At 37.2% G+C, this 21,057-nt stretch overlaps 1 protein-coding gene across 1 annotated transcript in view; it reads right to left on the bottom strand.

Annotated features, from left to right (window-relative positions):
- LOC106868257 (uncharacterized) overlaps positions 1 to 21,057 on the bottom strand; it is a 207,241-nt gene that overhangs the window by 29,011 nt on the left and 157,173 nt on the right. The window contains exons 33-41 of the mRNA XM_052970932.1: positions 20,474 to 20,603; positions 18,770 to 18,903; positions 16,957 to 17,166; positions 15,485 to 15,721; positions 13,219 to 13,292; positions 10,826 to 11,021; positions 7,230 to 7,448; positions 5,043 to 5,173; positions 1,896 to 2,089 (exon numbers count right to left, since the gene is read on the bottom strand). Coding sequence (XP_052826892.1) covers positions 1,896 to 2,089; positions 5,043 to 5,173; positions 7,230 to 7,448; positions 10,826 to 11,021; positions 13,219 to 13,292; positions 15,485 to 15,721; positions 16,957 to 17,166; positions 18,770 to 18,903; positions 20,474 to 20,603 — 1,525 coding nt within the window. The remainder of the gene's footprint in view (positions 1 to 1,895; positions 2,090 to 5,042; positions 5,174 to 7,229; positions 7,449 to 10,825; positions 11,022 to 13,218; positions 13,293 to 15,484; positions 15,722 to 16,956; positions 17,167 to 18,769; positions 18,904 to 20,473; positions 20,604 to 21,057) is intronic.

A 21,057-nucleotide genomic window follows, 5' to 3' on the forward strand; every position in this document is an offset into this window, starting at 1 on the left:
GTTGTTTATACACCTGTCTTCGTCTTTTGTTTTTCTGTAAATTTGAACTACATATATACATACGTACATACATACACTCACACGCACACACACATATACACACACACACACACACACGCACACACACTCGCACATAAAATGCGATTGCTTTATCTTCAGAGATGATTGTCATCTCCTTGTACTCGTTCATTGTTAATGGCATTTCTGACTTTCAAGCCATGACCTCTCAGTCCCATTCCAGATTTGCACGGTTTGAAGAATGGGTGACAAACGAAAGTTATAACTCACTGCGTATTTATCAAATGGTTGGGTCTGCACACGTCATTACTCTTCTATCGCCATGGGACTTTTAGTTGATGGGATGACGAATGAGGTCACCATAAAAACACATACATACATACGTACGTACATGAATATATACATAAATACATGTATGCATACATACATATATGCATACATATATACACACACAAACATACATACATACACACACACACATACATATATGCATACATGCATACATATCTACATACATACCTAAGGCCAGCAATTTTAAGGCGTTTAGTCGACACCGCGAAGCTTAAAGAATCATAGGTATAGTTGACTCCGGTGAGATATGAACTCGGCAAAACAAAAATAATACCAATAATAATAGGCCCGAAATTTTTGGGGAAGGTGCGAGTAGATTAGATCGACTCCAGTACACAACTGGTACTTAATTTATCGACCCTGAAAGGATGAAAGGCAAAGCCGACCTCGGTGGAATTTGAACTCAGGCGCGTGAAGTCAGACGAAATACCGCTAAGCATTCTGTCTGGTGTGCTAACGTTTCTGCCAGGTCACCGTCTTAATAATAATAATCATAATGATGATGGTAAATGCTCTGATGCAGTACCAGGCAGTAGCCCTCATGGCTTCTGATGTTAACTGGTGGAAGTGTTATAATGTACATTGCTTTGTCTTGGTATAAAAGATGGACTACAGCAAATATTCTGCTCAATACCACAGATCTGCTTGTCAGTTGCGTGACCGTAACTAGTTGAGCATGCCTCTTAGTGGCTGACGATATGTGCATTTCTGATCATGAGTAGTAGTGGGGTGCATCATAGCCATATGTTGATAGGAATTCTTTGGTGCTTGAATAAGTCACCTCTGGAAACATTGATGTTTCGTTCAACATCCTTAAACAACCCTTATTCAGGGACCTTTTGAACGGGATGGGCTACTTGACTTGAAGAAAATTCTAACTGGGTCCCACCTGTAAAGTCATGCGCTGTTTATCTTGATATGAGATCATCATGTCGTGCACATATGGTTGTGATGCATGTGCTTGGTGTACCCTTATCAGGCAAGTATACATGATGGGTATACTGGGCTTTGTATATTTTACCCCAGTGTCTCTTTGATGGCCTGCACTGCTCTCTCGCTAAATAATGATAAGTCCTAAAAGTTTTTGGCGGGAGTGAACTAGTCGACTACATTGACTCCAGTACATGACTAGTACTTATCGATCCCGAAAGAAATTTGAACTCAGAACGTAAAGACGAACAAAATGCTGCTAAACATTTCGTCCGACATACTTGTCACCTTAATATCAATAATAATAATGATCCTTTCTGCCAAAGGTACAACGCCTGAAATTTTTGCGGAAGGTGGTGCTGTCGATTTGATTGACTCCACTACTTAACTGGTACTTACTTTATCGACCCCCTAAGGCTGCGAGGTAAAGTCGACTTCGGCGGAATTTGAACTCAGAATGTAAAGACGGACGAAATGCCGCCGAGTATTTTGTCGGATGCTCTACAATTGTGTCCGCTAACCGCCATAAACAACAAAAAACATAAAAAACAATAACAAGAACAATAATAATAAAAATAATAATAATTATATAGTACCTGCAATAGAAATCTTGGAAAATATCAATGCACTGGGCATTATTTGAACACGTACTAGGTTGGCACATGCTGTCTATGTTTTCACAACGCTTGCCAGTCCAAGCAGCGGAACAGTTGCAGCTAAAGTCATTTTCTAAATCCGTACAGTTGGCACCGTGCAAACAAGGATTACTGGCACAGTCATCTATGTTGTTCTGTGGAAGAAATATCAAAAATATATTAAAAATATATATAATTTCCCCGATTACGTAGGTTTTGATTCAGGTAACGTCAATGTTGTATTCAAACGAAATAATACCCGAAGAAAATTGATGTATAGTATCGCACCATGTATATATAGGAAGTGTATATTGTACATACGTGGAGGCGCAATGGCCCAGTGGTTAGGGCAGAGGACTCGCGGTCATAAGATCGCGGTTTCGATTCCCAGACTGGGCGTTGTGAGTGTTTATTGAGCGAAAACACCTAAAGCTCCACGAGGCTCCGGCAGGGGATGGTGGCGAACCCTGCTGTACTCTTTCACCTCGACTTTTTCTCACTCTTACTTCATGTTTCTGTTGTGGCTGTAATTCAAAGGGCCAGCCTTGTCACACTGTGTCACGCTGAATATCCCCGAGAACTACGTTAAGAGTACACGTGTCCGTGGAGTGCTCAGCCACTTGCACGTTAATTTCACGAGCAGGCTGTTCCGTTGATCGGATCAACTGGAACCCTCGACGTCGTAAGCGACGGAGTGCCAACAACAACAACAATATTGTACATACATACATAATCAACAAAAGAGACAGTGAACCCCTTCGAATTTCAAGAGGCAACCTTAAATGTAGATTATGTCATATTTCTGTGGAAGACCTCACACATTTGATTAACAGCTGCTCAAAAATATCATCAAGGTGCTATCTCCCTATGCGACATGACGTTGTCGCAAGAACAATATACAATGCCATTCAGGAAAAAAGATTGACCTGGAATAAATATAGAGAATCCCCTGTTATTGAATACGTACGCAGATACCAACACAAGGAATACTGGTAGAACCTTCCTATCAAAACATCTGTCAAGTGTGAGCACAAGCACAACAGAGCGGATATTGTTGTTTGGGACAGACAAGAGAATGGATGGCCCGTCGTAGGGGTCAGCTGTCCTGCTGATGCGAATATCTTTTTGAAAATCGAAGAGAAAGAAGATAACTATGGAAAACTGCTCCGAAACCTCCAGCTCCCGGATTACAAATTTACATTTATACTAAGAATAACTGGAGAACTTGGTTTTGTAAATAAATGCCTGACAGTCTGGATTGGTTTGGATAAAAAAAAAAAAAATCAACCGGCTAATTCGCTCATTATAAATACAACCGGTAAGCAGAACAGTAACACTATGGTAGACATTTTAAAGGTTTAAAATGTGACCGTTTTCGTTATCTACATTCCAAAGATGGAGTTTTGTAGCTTTGCTCGAAACCAGCGCCTTCTTCAAAGGAAGAATTTTAAAGGATTAAATACAGTAAAGATAGATATACACCCAAAAATCTACGTACGTATATGCAAATATATTCATATATATATATATATATATATATATATACGGGGGCGCGCGTACACACATATTCTTTTATTCTTTTACTTGCTTGAGTTATCTGACTGCGGCGACCAAGCTGGGGCACCGCCTTTAGTCGAAAAAAAATCGACCTCAGGACTTGTAAGCCTAGTACTTATTCTACTGATCTCTTTGGCCGAACTGCTAAGTTACAGGGACAAGCGATAGTGGGGGAACAAGCACAAACACAAACACATACACACATATATATATATGTTTAATTCTCTATATTGAATACTCAATATTTCATATATTCAATAAGACATTCAATATTTCATTTCATTTTACCATTTATTTTTATATTATATATTCCATATTCTATATCCCACATTAATTTTACAAGAATATAAATAAAACATAAAAAAACTGACAGAGTTGGAACTCTTTTAAATAAAATAATATATATATATATATATATACACATACGACGAGCTTCTTCCAGTTTCCATCTACCAATTCCACTCACAAGGCTTTGGCCGGTCCGAGGCTTTAATAGAAGACACTTGCCCACGATGCAACGCAGTGGAATTGAACCCGGAATCATGTGGTTGTGAAGCAGCATATACTTATGTATTCATGCGCAGGCACATATATTAACACACACACACACACACACACACACACACACACACACACACACAATTATGATATATATAAACCACAAATCTAGTTAAAATAGCTACCCGGTGTGTCCTGGTTGAAATAATAATTTATTTCGACATTTTTCAAGTTGAGAACAAGATCGTTTATCAGTTATCGCTTGAACTGATATGGTTTAAACAAGAGACGCCGGTAAGGAATAAAAATAAGAAGGAAAAAACAAGGGACATAATCAGCGTTACAATAATTCGAATGTCAAGCAGACGTTGACAAGGTGTTAATGGTTTACTAAGTGTCTAGTGATCTACTTTTGAATTCCGACAAGATGTATTTCTTGTAATGCGGACATACAGAAAAAATCTCGTTCCTGGAATGTATGTATTTGTTTGACGTTCCTTAAGAGATATTGTTTTTCAAGAGAACATACTGAATATTCTTTTTTGATTCATTAATATAAGGTCTGGTTTTGGAGAAGATTTACCATTTGATATTGAAATTGGTGCCTTCGTCTTTAAGTTTCTAGATTAAAACTGAAAGGGTCGTTGAATGTCTCTTATCACAGGGGATTTAAATTTTCCTTCTATGGCTCCGATAAAAAGTTTGAGCTCTGTACGACCATCGTCGTAGTTCGATGAAACCTGTCCTCTAGCACAAAAGTGCGATATATCTTCCGGTGTTTATGAAGCACCAGCTCATTCTTAGTCTACTCTAACGATTTTCTCTGGTTGGATTGAAGAATGAATCTTGCGATACTTTTCTGCGACATTCTAATAACATGTCCGTGGTACTAGAATTGTGAACTCTCAATATAGATAAGTCGTAGCTCGACCTAGAGAGACACTCTGAACTCTCAACCACGCACTGTATGGAATAATGCTACTTCAGAAGAATCCCATTTCGGTCGCCTGTATTCCTGACTGTACTATTAGATTATTTGAAAATAATACTTACATTGCACATTTCCCCTTTATAGCCTGGCTTACAGATACATTCGTAATCTTCTACGAGATCCTTGCATTGCATTGTACCTGTTGCATTGCATGTTGCATTGACACAGTCATTTATATTTGTGCAATTCTTGCCTAAAATGAGAAATTCAGAGACAAAGATTATATCGGAACTATGTTTCGATCAGTTATACCGTCGGTTGTCTTTTGTTTCGATATGTATAAAAAAAGGAAGGATGACAACAATATACATATATATATATATATATATATATATATATATATATATATATATATATATATATATATACACGCATACTCAAACACAATACGTACACACACATATATGTTGAAAACACGACTATATGTTTTTGTGTTTATCTACGAAGTGACTTCGTAGAAGATTACATTTATTTCTACTCTTTCTTTAGGCAAAAAGATTCCTAAACTTTAAATCCAATGTGGGACTATATGCGTATTAAAGTATAAAACACCTGATGATTCGCAGTGACAAAACCGATCGAAATGCATTTTATATAAAAAAACGTAAATATATTACAAAATCCATTTTACTGGGCTAGATGGCTTATCACACTAGTATGTTGTAAAATAACATTCTAAAATAAGAGTTTAATAGTTCAAGGAAATTATGATCTTAATAATCCTTTCTACTGTAGGCACAAGGGCTGAAACTTTGTCGTAGGTGCTAAGTCAATTAAATGGACCCCAATATTCAGTTAGTACTTATTCTATCGACTCCAAAAGGATGAAAGGCAAAGTCGACCTCGGCGGAATTTGAAATTAGAACGTGAATGCCGGTGAAATACCGCTGAGTATTTTGCCCTGCGTGCTAACGATTCAGCCGGCACGCCGCCTTGATAATAATAATAACAATAATAATAATAATAATAATTATCCTTTCTACTAAAGTTACAAGACCTAAAAATTAGTGGGGCAGGGGTAAGTCGATTACATTGACCCTAGTGTTCCACTGGTACTTAATTTATAGACAGCGAAAGGATGGAAGACAAAGTCGTCCACGGTAGCATTTGAACTCAGAATGTAAAGACGGACGAAATGCCGCTAAGCATTTTGCTCGGCATGCTAACGAATCTGCCAGCCCACTGCTTTTGTAGTAGTAGTAATAATAATAATAATAATAATAATAATAATAATAATAATAATGATCATAGTGATTTCAAATTTTTCCACAAGGTCAGCAATTTTGGGGGAGGGAGATAGTCGATTAAATCGACCCCAGCACTTGACTGGTACTTAATTTATCATTCCCGAAAGGATGAAAGGCAAAGTCGACCTCGGCAGAATTTGAACTCAGAACGTAGCGGCAGACGATATACCGCTAAGCATTTCGTTCAGCGCAAACCTTGATCTGTGACCGTGAGATGAAACTAAAACAATTACAGCATAGAAGATTCATTTTATCCATTTGAAAACACACGGAAAGAGTTAGCAATTAACAGTGATTACGCAGTGTTAAAGTATTCGTTGCCTTGTCTGGATGTGGTCATTTACATAGTTACACTCCAACACCGATATTTTTATATTTTAAAGAAATTTTGTGAAAAAACAAAACAAAACAACAAAACAAAAATCCCAAAAAAAATCCAATACAAATCATCCTTCTCTTTTTCTGCCGTCTGTATGCAGAATAGTGGCGGCGCAATGGCCCAGTGGTTAGGGCAGCGGACTCGCGGTCATAGGATTGCGGTTTCGATTCCCAGACTGGGCGTTGTGAGTGTTTATTGAGCGAAAACACCTAAAGCTCAACGAGGCTCCGGCAGGGGATGGTGGCGAACCCTGCTGTACTCTTTCATCACAACTTTTTCTCACTCTTACTTCCTGTTTCTGTTGTGGCTGTAATTCAAAGGGTCAGCCTTGTCACACTGTGTCACGCTGAATATCCGCGAGAACTACGTTAAGGGTACACGTGTCTGTGGAGTGCTCAGCCACTTGCACATTAATTTCACGAGCAGGCTGTTCCGTTGATCGGATCAACTGGAACCCTCGACGTCGTAAGCGACGGAGGGCTAACAACAACAACAATGCAAAATAAGATTTTAAAAAAGGAAATCATATTGCATCTCCTATGAAGAGTGAATGTATTGCTTGAAATAAAATGAATTAATATAGAAAAGAATTTTGTAAGCTTGAGGACTAAGGGTGAAATTACCTTCGTATCCTGAGAAACAATTACACTGATAATCATTAATAAGGTTTGTGCAAGTGCCACCTTCACAAGGGTTTGGCTCGCAGTTATCATCAATCTTTTGGCAGAACTCTCCACTGTAACCATTGGTGCATGTGCACATATTTGAGTTGCACGTGCCACCATTGTAGCACTGTATTCCATCGCATGTTGTCTTGTTAAAACATTGTCTTTGGTCCATTACTGGAAAATAAATACATTAAATAGTTGAGTAGAACATTTAAAAAAGAAAAATTATTTCACTGATTTGCGCATTACAGTCTTTGGACTGTGCAGCATTTTTGGCCAAAAACTCGAACGGTGTTTAGTTGATGAAATCTGCCACTGTAATTATTTTAAACCTGGCATCTGTTCAATTGATCCTTTTTTGCCGAACCACTAGGCGACAGGGACGCAGTCAAGCCAACTTTGATTGTCAAACGGCGTGACAAACACAGAGATACGTGCACATGTTTACACATATACAAACGTAAATATTCACACACACGCACACATATACACACACACACACACACACACACTCACACACACACGCACACGCACACGCACACACACACACGCGCGTAACTACGTAAGAAACCTGTCATTTATACGCAAGTACAAACAATACATACACATATTTTTATATATCTACAAGCATCTTACATTGTTTCCCTAACAAATACACTCACAAATCATTGGGTGACCCAGTATTATAATAGACGACGCTTTCCCAAGGTGACGCTCAGTGGGACTGAACCAGAAACTACCTGGTTGCCACGCACACTTCTTGACTACACAACTAGGCCTGAAAGTTTACTCTCAGTAAATCTTATTTTGTCTTAACCATTTCCTGTCCATCCTATCTTATTCTTAGAGAGAAACATTGTAAAATCCAGATACGTTGTTGTTGTTTAGCCCCAGGTTGGCCCTGGCACGAAACACCTTAACCTGATCTGGAATTGAGAAATGGATAAGTAGAAATGGTGTTGTACCTTAATATAAATAACATAATTGAGTTCCGAGAAGTTTTCTGACGCATATTGTATGAAAGTGGTTCAGCTTCCTGGCATGACGCTGGTAGACCGTCCAGGACTCGCAGCCGTAAAGCAGCGTTGTGAGAACAACAGCCCAGTACACCTCGATCTTTGTAATGATGGTGATTCCCCTCCTGTTTCAGACAGAGAAAGGTGGCGATCAGCTGTTCACAAGGGTGCCAACACATGCGAGACCAATAGGATCGCTGCTCGAGAAGACAGCAGACAAACCAGGAAGAACAGAGCTAACAACCCTGTAGCAGGCGCTACCATTCCCTGTCCACACTGTAAAAAGACTCTTTCGGGCGCAGATTGGCCTCACTAGCCATCTGCAGAGTCACAAAAATAAAGCCCACCCCACCCCACCCCAGGATGACTAGATGGTCTTCGTCGCATCGACAGACAAACTACAAAAATTGAGTTCCACTGTGACAAGACTTATGCAAAGCTGTATCATTATAGCGGAAACGAAAGCCTTTCGGTATATGCAATTACTGATATTCCATAAAAAAAAATATAGATATAGAGTGAACTTTGTTACATAGTATACAAGGGAACTGAATGCACAAAAGAACACATATTGAGAGCAATGTAGGTTCGAACGAGATAAAACGAAAATAGTTCAATAAAATTAAGGTTCAGCATTTCATCTTTTCGGGATCGAGAAAACAAGTACCATTTGAGTACTGGGAGTCAATGTAATCGATTTACCCTTTCTCCGAAATTGCTGTCCTTGTGCCAAAATTTGAAATCAATATTCGAAAACAATATGTACGAAAAGATTTGATCCAGCAGAGTAGTTAACATGCCGGACAAAATGCCTCATGGTATTTTTTCCGCTCTGAGTTCACATACCACCGAGGTTAACTTTCTCTTCCATCTCTTCGGAGATGATAAAACAACGTACCAGTCAAATATTGGGATCGATCTAATCATCTTGTCTTTTCTCCTCAAAATCTGCGGACAATAAACCCTACAACGGACTGGCATCCCTTTCAGAGGAATGCTGTGACATTGGTCACTTATACTCTATGGAAATCGGGTTATCGGCTTCATGACATCTGGGGTTCATGAAAAAGAAAATGTGCCGTGCTTTTGCTAATTGTTTTCGCTAATAATGCAGCCACGTGTAGATATGGATACCGTCTCGGTTTCCTCGTCCTTGAGCTAACGGAACATCCATGATGTGAAAGAGGGCTGCATCATGATGTGAAAGAGGGCTGCATCATGATGTGAAAGAGGGCTGCACCAACCCTAGGATGGTGCTTACTACCGCCTAGCAGACTGGACCAACGTGAAATGAACTGTCTTTTGTTGAAGGACCCACATGCAGCCTGCTGTAAGGGTATTGAAATGTAAATCACTCATTTCAGTATCCATGTTTTTACTGGTGAACTAGAATAAACGGTAAAACCCCACCTCGATCAGGAGTGACTACCTAGAAAGTTACCCTCCGAGACACAAGTCCGGGCAAGGTTGTTTAAGGAAGACTAGCAGTCGTTCATGCATATCAGCTTCCCCTCTCCACCCCACCGGTGTTATCCAAGGGAAAGGCAAAGGCTGATACAGCTTGACACCAGTAACGTCGCAACTCATTTCTGCAGTTGAGTGAACTGGAGCAACGTGAAATAAAGTGTCTTGCTCAAAACACTACCCGGTTCAGGAATCGAACTCACTACCTCATGCGCCTGGGGCATTATATATCATTTCAAAGTACCTGGACTACTGGGATGTTGTAACAATTGAATAATCTGTTGACAAAATTAAAGGTGATTCGTTGTTCTTTTGAATGTAGACCATCTCAGATCAAGAAAACTGATTATCATAGACCTTACAGTTGTGATCATCAGGTTTCGTGTATCAGAGAACATAGTCATCATTGTGGCCATGTTGTCGCTGTCTTTTTGTTGTTACTTAGATCTACGGATTATTAAAAATATTCCGACCATAGGTACTTAATTTTTTTTATTGTAATTCACATTTAAGATTACACTTTCCAATACCCTTTTACTCTTTTATTTGTTTCAGTCATTTGGCTGTGGCCATGTTAGAGCACCGCCTTTAGTAGAGCAAATCGACCCCAGGACTTATTCTTTTGTAAGCCTAGTACTTATTCTATCGGTGTCTTTTTGCCGAAGCGCTGAGTTACGGGGACGTAAACACACCGGCATCACTTGTCAAGCGATGTTGGGGGGGGGGCAAACACAGACACTCATATATATATATATTATATATACGATGGGCTTCTTTCAGTTTCCGTCTACCAAATCCACTCACAAGGCTTTGGTCGGCCCGAGGCTATAGTAGAAGACACTTGCCTAAGGTGTCACGCAGTGGGACTGAATCCGGAACCATGTGGTTCGTGAGCAAGCTACTTACCACACAGCCACTCCTACAATGTGTTCCTTTTTTGTTAAAGACAGCAGGGAATGATTTGAAGGAGATTTATAGTGAGGAATCCCTGGGAGTTCTTATATTCAGAAAAAAAATCCCAAACAAATTCCACATTATAGTAAAAATTAACAAATTATACAAATGGTATACCTTTGTTGACGTGACACTGGAAACGTAGCTGATACGGTGGGCAACTTGGATTACAGCTTTTATTATTTATTATGCAAGCATCACTCAGGTTAAACGACATCCCAAATTGCTGTTGCCAAAGAAAGGGAGCTCTGTCAACACGTGATCGGCACTGAGTCAGCAAAGGAACCTTTCCATTGCAAACATCGACGCCAACCTAAAGATAGAATAAAATTGTGTAGTATTCTACATATTAGATGAAAATAAAAAAAAGAAATAAGTTAAATAAAAGTAGTAGTTTTATTATTAATTATGACTTATTTAACATTATCGCCTATTAAAGAGAGGCACGAGCTCGCGGAATTGTTATGGTTCCGAACAAAACTGCTTAGCGACATTTCCTCTAGCTCTTTACGTTCTGAGTTCAAATTCCACCGTGGTCGATTTGCCTTGCATTTTTTTCGGGGTCGTTAAAATAAGTACTGGAGGTGGGGTTGATGCAATCGACTATCTCCCTCCCAACAAAATTTCAATCCTTGTGCATACAGCAGAAATAATCGTCTGTGTTTTAAGAGAATTATCGAGGCGGGTATCCTGTCCTTTTTTTTTCACATCACAAAGAATTAAGATTAACTTAAAAGACGTACATTCAAATATTCAGAGCAAATGAATTCTTTCAAAGAACGCTCTAGCAACATTTACAATGCTATTGATACTGAGCTTATTGATATCTACAAGGGGGTGCTGAAAAGTTCCTGGCTTTAAGGGTGTCACGAAAAGCCTGGCTGGAGGCCCAACTTTCCGAGTGCTTTTACAGGACTTGGAAAAACTGAAGGATAGCTACAAAAAAGTGTGTAAATCTGAGAGGGACATATACGTTGAATAAAATCATAATTAATTGATCCTCCTGTATTTTCTTTTATCTAAAGCCAGGAATTTTTCAGCACACCCATGTATAATAAATCGATTAATGAAGAATGCAAGCAACAAATGAATATTATGAATATGATGTAATTCCTTTCAGATTACATTTACTAAAACATCTGGCACGTATTCCCAAAGTCTAGATAAAATTACTCACACACACAAACATACACATATATTTGAGTGAATTGTTGCGGAGACACAACGGATCTTTTTTAAAACGGGGGCCACATTTTTCATTAACGAAACACTTTGAAACTTGGAACACTGGTAGAATGTGTCATATAAAACATCTTTTTCTCTTAGTCTTCTTAAAAAAAAAAGAAATCCATAAGTTATTCCATGTTAAAGTTGTCGTATTTCTGTAATTTCAACCAATCACTGACGTCCATTCAGCCGATATACATTAAGTGCCGACTACATAAACAAACGATTCTGAAACAATTAACCCTAACCCTAGGGTTAGGGTTAGGGTTAGGGTTAAAGCAAATTTAAAATGAAAAAAGCAAATAAAACGAAGGTATTGAGATTAAATACGCTTTACACCGCTTAATCAGCCAAAGGAGTAAATATAAACAACTGAATACTTGTCAGTGATTGGTTGAAATTATCGAAATAAGACAATTTTTTACATGAAATAAATTCGAATACAAAAATATTCTTCTGTTCTATAACACAAAATAGATAAGTATACGAAGTTTGAAAGTCTTTCCGTACCAAAAACACTACGTAAAACATTAATGAAAAATGTGGCCCCCGTTTTAAAATAGATCCGACACAACTAAAGTCATCTTCATTGCCATCATTGTTGTCATTTTAACATTCAGATTTTTCATACTCACAGGGGTCGAACCGAATTTGTTGAGGCAGATTTTCTATGATCGGATACACTTCCTGTCGTTAACTTTCACACATTTCCAAGTTAGGTAATATTTCCCCATGACCAGTAGCGTTTTTCACCGACGATTGGAAAGAATGGACACCACTTGTATGTAGTGACACTCGCTTACAACTATCATATTATCATGTGTCTCAAAACAAGGAGACACTTACAAATACGAATACACACGCGTGTGTGTGTATCTATACGCTGGCCTTATTTCAGTTTTCGTTCACCAAATCCACTCACAGTGTTTTCTCGGTCCGGGTTTACAGGAGATACATGTCAAAGGTGTTATGCGATGGGACTGAATCTGAAACCATGTGGTTGGGAAGCGAGCTTCTTAATTACACAGTGGCATTCGCACCAGATAAAATGCATATCGTGCTTTGTACTAAACATTCATTCGTTACTGAAATTCTCACACAAATTTAACAAACAAGTTCATCTCAAATAATGCTACGAAAAAACAAATGCACTTCACTCAGAAGAAATAAGTATGTACGCTAAGTTAGTTTTGTTTTTTAATCTTCTGGGTTACTTTTTTTTTTTTGTAAAAATGAAATAAAAGAAATTTATAATTTTGTTTTGGTTGAAACTTGAAACTTACATCACGCAAAGTCTTTACTGCATCTTCTGGTATTCTAGATCCGTTTACAGTAAACCACGGACTCCAATAATTCTCTGAAACAATTAATCAGAATAACTTGAACGTTTGACAGGAATATATTCTTAGATAGTAAACAATTTTCATTAGCTATAACAATGTTATTTTTGATTTGGGAGATATAATAACAGTCAATTCAAATGAAACCTTGAATATTATTATTCCTAATTCCACTGAAACTCCGTTTGAGATTGCGGCTAGGATATTCGACTGCGTATTGTGCACTTTTTCTCACAGTTCCCCTTTCAGTTCTACACGAAAACTTCCTTCTCTATTGTTTTCTATGAAATCCTCCAGTCAATAGTATCCTATACAACAGCTCGAAAATTCAGTCGAAACATTATAGTTAAGTTACGAACCAGAAAACTATGATTTTATAATAATGCATATCCCTGAGTAAATCTGTTAATTCTTGTTCCATTGAAACCCCACTTAGGGCCAGCGCCAAAACATTAACCTTTCTCTCAGTTCTACAGTGTGCACTTCCCAACCAGTCATACCGTGGGAGATTCTTTCATTTTTTAAAATTCTATAACATCTTCTAGTCAACATCTCCATTGCTGCAACTCGAACAATGCTGGAAATATTACACATCAGGTCGTAAACAAGTCCTAACATTACACCTACCTTCTTTCTTCCGAGAATGACCTCACTGTCTTTATTATTGTCATCTCTTTTTCTCACAGGTTTTGTTGGAGTTCATGGAGTCTTACCTGCGTAGCGGGCTTGCTACCTGCAGCCTACGGTATCATACTATTTATTCTTTCCGCTATCTAATACTTTCCTGATTATTCTGGCCGTGCTACATGGAATTAATCGTTTAGTCCCTTCTTGCGTAATTTCATTATTATTATTTTTATTATTATTATTATTTTTATTATTGCTATTGTTGTTGTTGTTTTTAATTGGATCAAGAAATTTTGTTTCAGTTATTTGGGTGCTGCTGATCATCTAGTTTAGCTTACGCCTAGCACCAGCTCTACCCCAGCCATACTCCAGAAGAGGGAAGAGCAACGTAGAAACTGAAAGGATATTTTAATTAAGCTTATTGATGTTGAGAATTGGAAAGTTTGGTTATTATATATTATATGATATATCGTATGACCAAACAACATTGCTGTTTCCTTTATCGTAATACGACATAAACAAAATGGACATTTTCAATAGATATGAAAGAAAAAAAACAACACAACACAACACTGAAAGAATTTCAATTCATTGTAGGGAGACATGAAGCTGAATAAAAAATAGAAAAAGTGTCTCTTATTTTCCTGTGGGAAAATATCTAACAATATCACTTTCTGGATAATCTTTCGCATTTTAGGCACGAAATTAGCTATTTTGTATAGAGGGGGTAAACCGCTTATATCGACCAGTATTTGACTGGTACGTTATTTTATCGACACTGAAAGGTTGAAAGGTAAAGTTGACCACTCTGGGATTTGAAGTCAGGAAATAAAGAGTTGGAAGAAATTCCGCTAAACATTATGTCTAACGCGATAACGGTTCTACCATGTAAACACCTTATTATTAAGTGTAATAATCATTTCTAATATAGGTAACACATTTGGAGAAGGAAGAGTTTGTCGATTACAGTGAGCCAAGTCTTTAACTGGTATTTTATTTTGTTAATCACAAAAAGATGAAGGGCAAAGTTACTTAGCGAAATTTGAACGTAGAATATGAAGAACCGGAACAAATAAAGTTAGGTATCGTATCTGACACTCTACCGATTCTGTCAACCAACTGGCTCCCAACTGTTATGCATAAAATATTGCAGAAGGACAAATTTTGGCAGTACATGGTGCCCATTTTAATAACTTAGTCAAAATCTAAATTGAGAATCAGTAAAGATGAAGTTATATTTTATTTTGGCCCATACATACGCGTAGTGAATATGGACTGTCTCCACCACCACCACCACCACCACTACTACTACTGTCCGGAACCTAGTTAACTCAGTAGTCTTTGCTTTTGTTTATTAGGAAATAAAACTAAATTTTAAAGTTAAATAAAGATAATTATTTTAAAGCAAGTTTAAGAATAACGACAATATATTTTACTGACGAGAGAAGACTCAACCTTGAAAGCAGAGTCAAATTTGTTATATCAGGCGAAAGTCCCCATTAAGAGAACGACTTTTATAAAAACGTTAAATTTATGCTTGCAGCATTTCCATAATTTTTGAGACTAGTGTATATGTATTTACCTGTTGGATTTTGGCAATGTTTGGTGAATGTTTCACAGCAAGCATCGTTACTGGTGTTGACTTTACCATTGAAAAAGTAGCAGTTTTTTGTGTCGTTGTCAAATGTTACTGACTGGCATTGACTGTCGTTGAGACATGCGCTAGTACAATCCTTTGAGGATGCAGCAGCTACTGTTTTATAAGAATTTGAAACCTCGTTCCTTGTACTGGATTCATAGGAGAGCTGACAGACCTCGGCTAAAATATTAAAATGGAGAGAGGATCATTAAAAAATCGCATTGTATATAAACATACATATATCGAAATGTAAATGTATCCGTCGGTTTCAAGGTTGAGTATTTCAGATTCTGTCGGCCGATTTTTGTCTGGAAATAGCAACGAAGTGTGCACGCTGACCAACTGTTCTATCAATAATAAGGACACAAGTTCGAGGGCCTAGACACACATACACATATGCATACATATATATTAGAAAAAATAAGGTACTCAGATAACTGGATGGTTGTACATTTACAGATTTTTATTAATATGTCATATGTTTTTATAAATTACCGCTTGCATCTATTCTTGTAGATTCTCCAGAGAATCTACAAGATCAGATGCAAGCGCTAATTTATAGAAAAAATTGACATATTAATAAAAATCTGTAAATGTACAACCATCCAGATATTTAAGTACCTTATTATTTTTTCTAATATATAATTCCTGTACATCACCTCCAAAGTTTCTCATACACACACACACACACACACACACATATATATATACACACACATATATGTATATATATACAAATAAAAGGATAAAAGATTATTAATTTATCAATAAATTAATAATTTCTACCAAGCCCTTAGGTATGTAAACACCATTATCGGTGAAGAACTTATTTAAAAGTTCTTATACGTTTATAAACATAATTAAGGGTGATCCCCGTTGCTGATCCCTTAATTATGTTTATTTATATATATATACATACATACATACATGCATACACTTACATACATATATATGTGTATGTGTGTGTCTATATATATATATATATATATATATATATATATATATATGTGCATACATATATATGCATACATATATATACATATATATATACATACATAACATTCATATACATACATATATATATACATATATGTACACATACATAACATTCATATACATGCATGCACATATATACAAACATGCATACATATATATGTATATATACATACATATATATATATATGCATACATACATATATATACATAGATATATATACATACATACAAACATACATATATATATATATACATACATACATACATGCATACACTTACATACATATATATGTGTATGTGTGTGTCTATATATATATATATAGACATACACACACAGGCAGACAAATCTTGTATGCGTTTATTACTAAGCGTTAGAATAAATTTATGATGAAAATAGCGTACTAAACTAGTAGTCTTACCGTATGTATAATCTTCGTGACAACTGCATATGCTGTCCATTGCTTCTTCGTTAACAATACAAACGTTTCCGTGACACTTTGATACATTGCACGGATTCTCTCTGACGCTGCATGTTTTTCCAGACAACCCGCTTGGGCACTGACACTCAAAACCACCAACTAAATCAGTGCAATTTCCGTTAAAAAGACATGGAGAGCTTGCACAATCGTCTGAAAGGGTAACAAACGTAAGTGGTAATAAGAAAAAGAAAAACCCCAAAGAAATATAGAGATTTAATTATTCTTGTTCAAATTTGGCTGCGTATATTGAACAGGACACCTAAACAAAGTATTCAATATTAAACGTTTTAATACATGATGAGGACTCTTGTATTTAACAAACATTTTTATTGCCACGTTGGAAAAAAAAAGGCACCTCACGTTAACTATATGGCTTTCAAAGATGTTTGTTTTATGAGGTAACACTGCCCACTACGCTTTCACGGCAACCAGGGAAAAGTAAGGCAACAAATTACGCTAAGCAGAAACTGAAGCCAGTTGATTCAATTGCCTGCCTCGCCCTGTGACTTAATCACTCGTAGGTATTTACACAGGAACACTAAATGTATGTTTATTAAACAATTAGTTACTAAGTCTGTTTACATATTCAATCTGAAATATGATGTGACTGTTACACACATACATGAAGACTGTCCAAAAAGAAAATGAACTTTTAAAACGGTACGTCATTCGGTCGGAGCAGCGTGCATGCGATTGCAGTGGATGGGTAGCCTCGACCTCAGTTTAATAAGAGCCACCTCAGGTAGTAATTATTATAGAAGTGGTAAAGCGAGGGTATGTGTAGTACATTGGGTGATCTGTCTCAAGTTTAACAACGTGGGACTTGGAAGAGCAATGAGTTCGTGTAGAATTCTGTCTTAAATTTCGAAAAAGCAAAACGAGAACATCCTTTAAAACTTTTACAAAGACTTTTTTCTAATGTTGCATCAAACCTATGGAGAGGACTGTTCGAATCGTGCGCAATGGCATGATTGGTACCAACTATTTTGACATAGTAAAAGAGCTACTGACATCATTCCAAGGCCTTGAAATGCAATATGAGCTTAAAAATCCACTTCTTGAACTCTCACTTGGACGTTTTCTCTGCAAATCTTGGAGCTGTCAGAGACGAGGACGGCGAAATGTTTCACCGGGACATTCTGAATATGGAAACCTGATACCAAGGAAAGTGGAGCTCTTCTCTGTTGGCTGATTATTGTTGGTCATTAAAAACGGACGTTCCAGAAGCTAAATACAGTCGAAAATCATACGCCTCAACGTTTTAAAGGCAAGTTTCCTAGTAATATTAGCCCAATTTTTGAATTTATGAAATATAATTGTTTAACAGTTTACATATGCTATCACAGGAAAACTATGATTTATAGAAAAAATCGGAAAACATATTTGAATTCTGTAGATAAAATGCTATTAAGTTCACCTACTTTTGTTAGTGGTACAGAATTTTTCATTAATTCTGTTGACCAATTATAATTGTCAGCCTTATTTCTGCATTAATATAGTACATTTATTGTCTAATTTAATTACTCTGTCAAATAAAAATCATGCCTGATAGAAAACTTCTAAAAACAGATTCGAAATCTGCATTAAAAGTACTATAAAGTTCGTTTTCTTTAGTTTATGGGAGAGCAAAACGCTCGAATTTTGTTCACCAGTGTAATTTATTTGTTCCACAAGTAAAAACCCCAAAACATAAAAAAACTAACAAAAAGCAAAAGACCAACAAAAATAATACAAAATGAAACAATATATTTACCAATATTGCTTTCACATTTCTCCCCTGTAAACCCGGGTAGACAGTTGCATTTAGCGCGTTCATTACCAAGATCCTCGCAACTAGAAGCATTTTGGCAAGGGTTTGCGCTACACGGCAAAACACGGGTATCACAACTGGAATAAAAAGTAAAAAAAAAAATAACATTTTATATATGTAATTCATGACTCCTCCCTTCACCATCTCTCTCTCTCTCTGCACACACACGTATTTATGACTGAGTAACATAAACATAATTTACACTAAACAAAAAACCCATTTTGTTATGTGTAGTGCCCTTGTACGTCACATAACTTAATGGTTCGACAAATACATACAGAGAAAAATAAGTATAAGACTGAAACAAAGACTTAGGGGTTGATACGATTGAATAAAACATCTTTAAGGGATTTAATTGGTCATATCCACTTTGGTGGTAGACTTCATTCGTCGCTTGGTTCAGTGTCACTACATGCCACGTTGACTGCCTTTAGCGGAGTTCATTGTTAGAAGAGTTAGAGTCATATCTCCTTCCCTCCTTGGAGTCATGCAGGCCCTGTAGAGAGTCATGAAAGTGTCTTCCCTCCTGACTATAAAACCCCTGTAATTATACGCATTTTCCAATGACTGAAACTCGTAAAAGAATTAAAAAATTATGATACTTTGTGCTACATCATGTATCCTTAAAACATTTTAAAATCTCATTGTATCAAAAAAAGACTAATATTTTATCAATCCACAAAGTCCCTATGTTCTGGTGCCAATCTCTAGCTTTTATACTACTAAGCAGATTAAAGTCGAACTTCTGGGACATTGATCTGCAACAGGTAATCATTGTCATTGTTTGATTCCAAGTTCACTCTGATTGAGAAGACCTATGTTCAGAGGCATTCTAACCATGACAACTATCTTCGACTTGCTAGAAATAAAAGCCAATTTTTCAGCAGAATCTTTTTGTTATTTCTTACAAGTTAAGCGATAACACAGAAGCCAACATTGTTGGTGAGGTTGCTATTTTGACTGTAGAAAGAACTGAACTCGGAACGAATTAATTATAAAATATAACGAATTAATCATAAAATCTTCGTCACTGCTCGGAGGGTCACTTGTTTCTCCCCTGTTGTATCTATTTACAGTTAAGTAGACTATACCATTTGAGGAGGAAAGGCATTACTCATGACACTTTACATGGCCTCTGACACTCCGATGGTGGCGACGGAAAGGAAGACATCCTCAAGCCAGATGCCAAGCCTGAGTTCTTTCTGCAGAATGGACTCTGCTGAAGGTATCCAAGGTGGCAGCTGGTGGTGTCAAAGAAGGCATACAGTGTCGCTGGTCCAGCGCCTTGGATTAGCACTTTTTAAAATCGATCCTAGAAGGATGAAAGGCAAAGGCTACGTTGGCAGATTTGAACTCAAAGCGGAGAGAATCAGATCATATGCCACGAAACACTCTCCCCAACGCTCTAACGAGTCTGCCTATGCAAGCGCATCGTGACCAGTGATGTATAACATCCTCTTATAATCTACTTGATCAGGTGATTATATATATATATATATACATATATGATTATTTTATCGGTCCCGTACAAGTACCAGATTTTTAAAAAATAAATATTTGTTCGACTAAACCCTTCAAGGCCGTGCCCCTGCATAGCCGCTGTCCAGTAAGTGAAGTGAAGCAAGTAAGTGATTAAAAAAAACATACTGGTCGCCAGAGAATCCACTTGGACAATGACATTCATTCGAATTCAACTTGTTGATACATATTCCGTTGTTTAAGCATAAGCCAGATGTACAAGTTTTCTGGATAATTTCACACTGTGTTCCATTGGTTCCTGGTAGAAAGTATAAAATTATTAAAAAATACATAGATACATCCCAGTTCGATTCAGCAGTCCCTTGTGTATGTACACACACACACACACGCATATCTATATATATGACTTCAAATTTGCAACCCGTGGTGAGGCAAAAGGTCAGGAGTTCTGGGGCCGTTGGGTGCATAAAACTACCTCTTAATTACCATATGTATATATATGTCTGCCTGTCTGTTTGTCTGTCTGTCTGTCTATATATATATATATGGGAGAATATACAAAAAATAACAACAGACGAGGACAGGTGGTGTAAATAACAAAAGTATATATTAGTATGACGCTCGGGAATACGGAAAGTCTTTGACGTTTCGAGCTACGCTCTTCAACAGAAAGAATACGGAGACAAGGAGAAAAACACGGAGAAAAAAAATTGAATAGTGTTCAGTCAACGGTCAATCATAATATATATATA

This window comes from Octopus bimaculoides, chromosome 9, assembly GCF_001194135.2.
Source record: "Octopus bimaculoides isolate UCB-OBI-ISO-001 chromosome 9, ASM119413v2, whole genome shotgun sequence".
In the NCBI taxonomy this organism is placed as follows: Eukaryota; Metazoa; Mollusca; class Cephalopoda; order Octopoda; family Octopodidae; genus Octopus; species Octopus bimaculoides.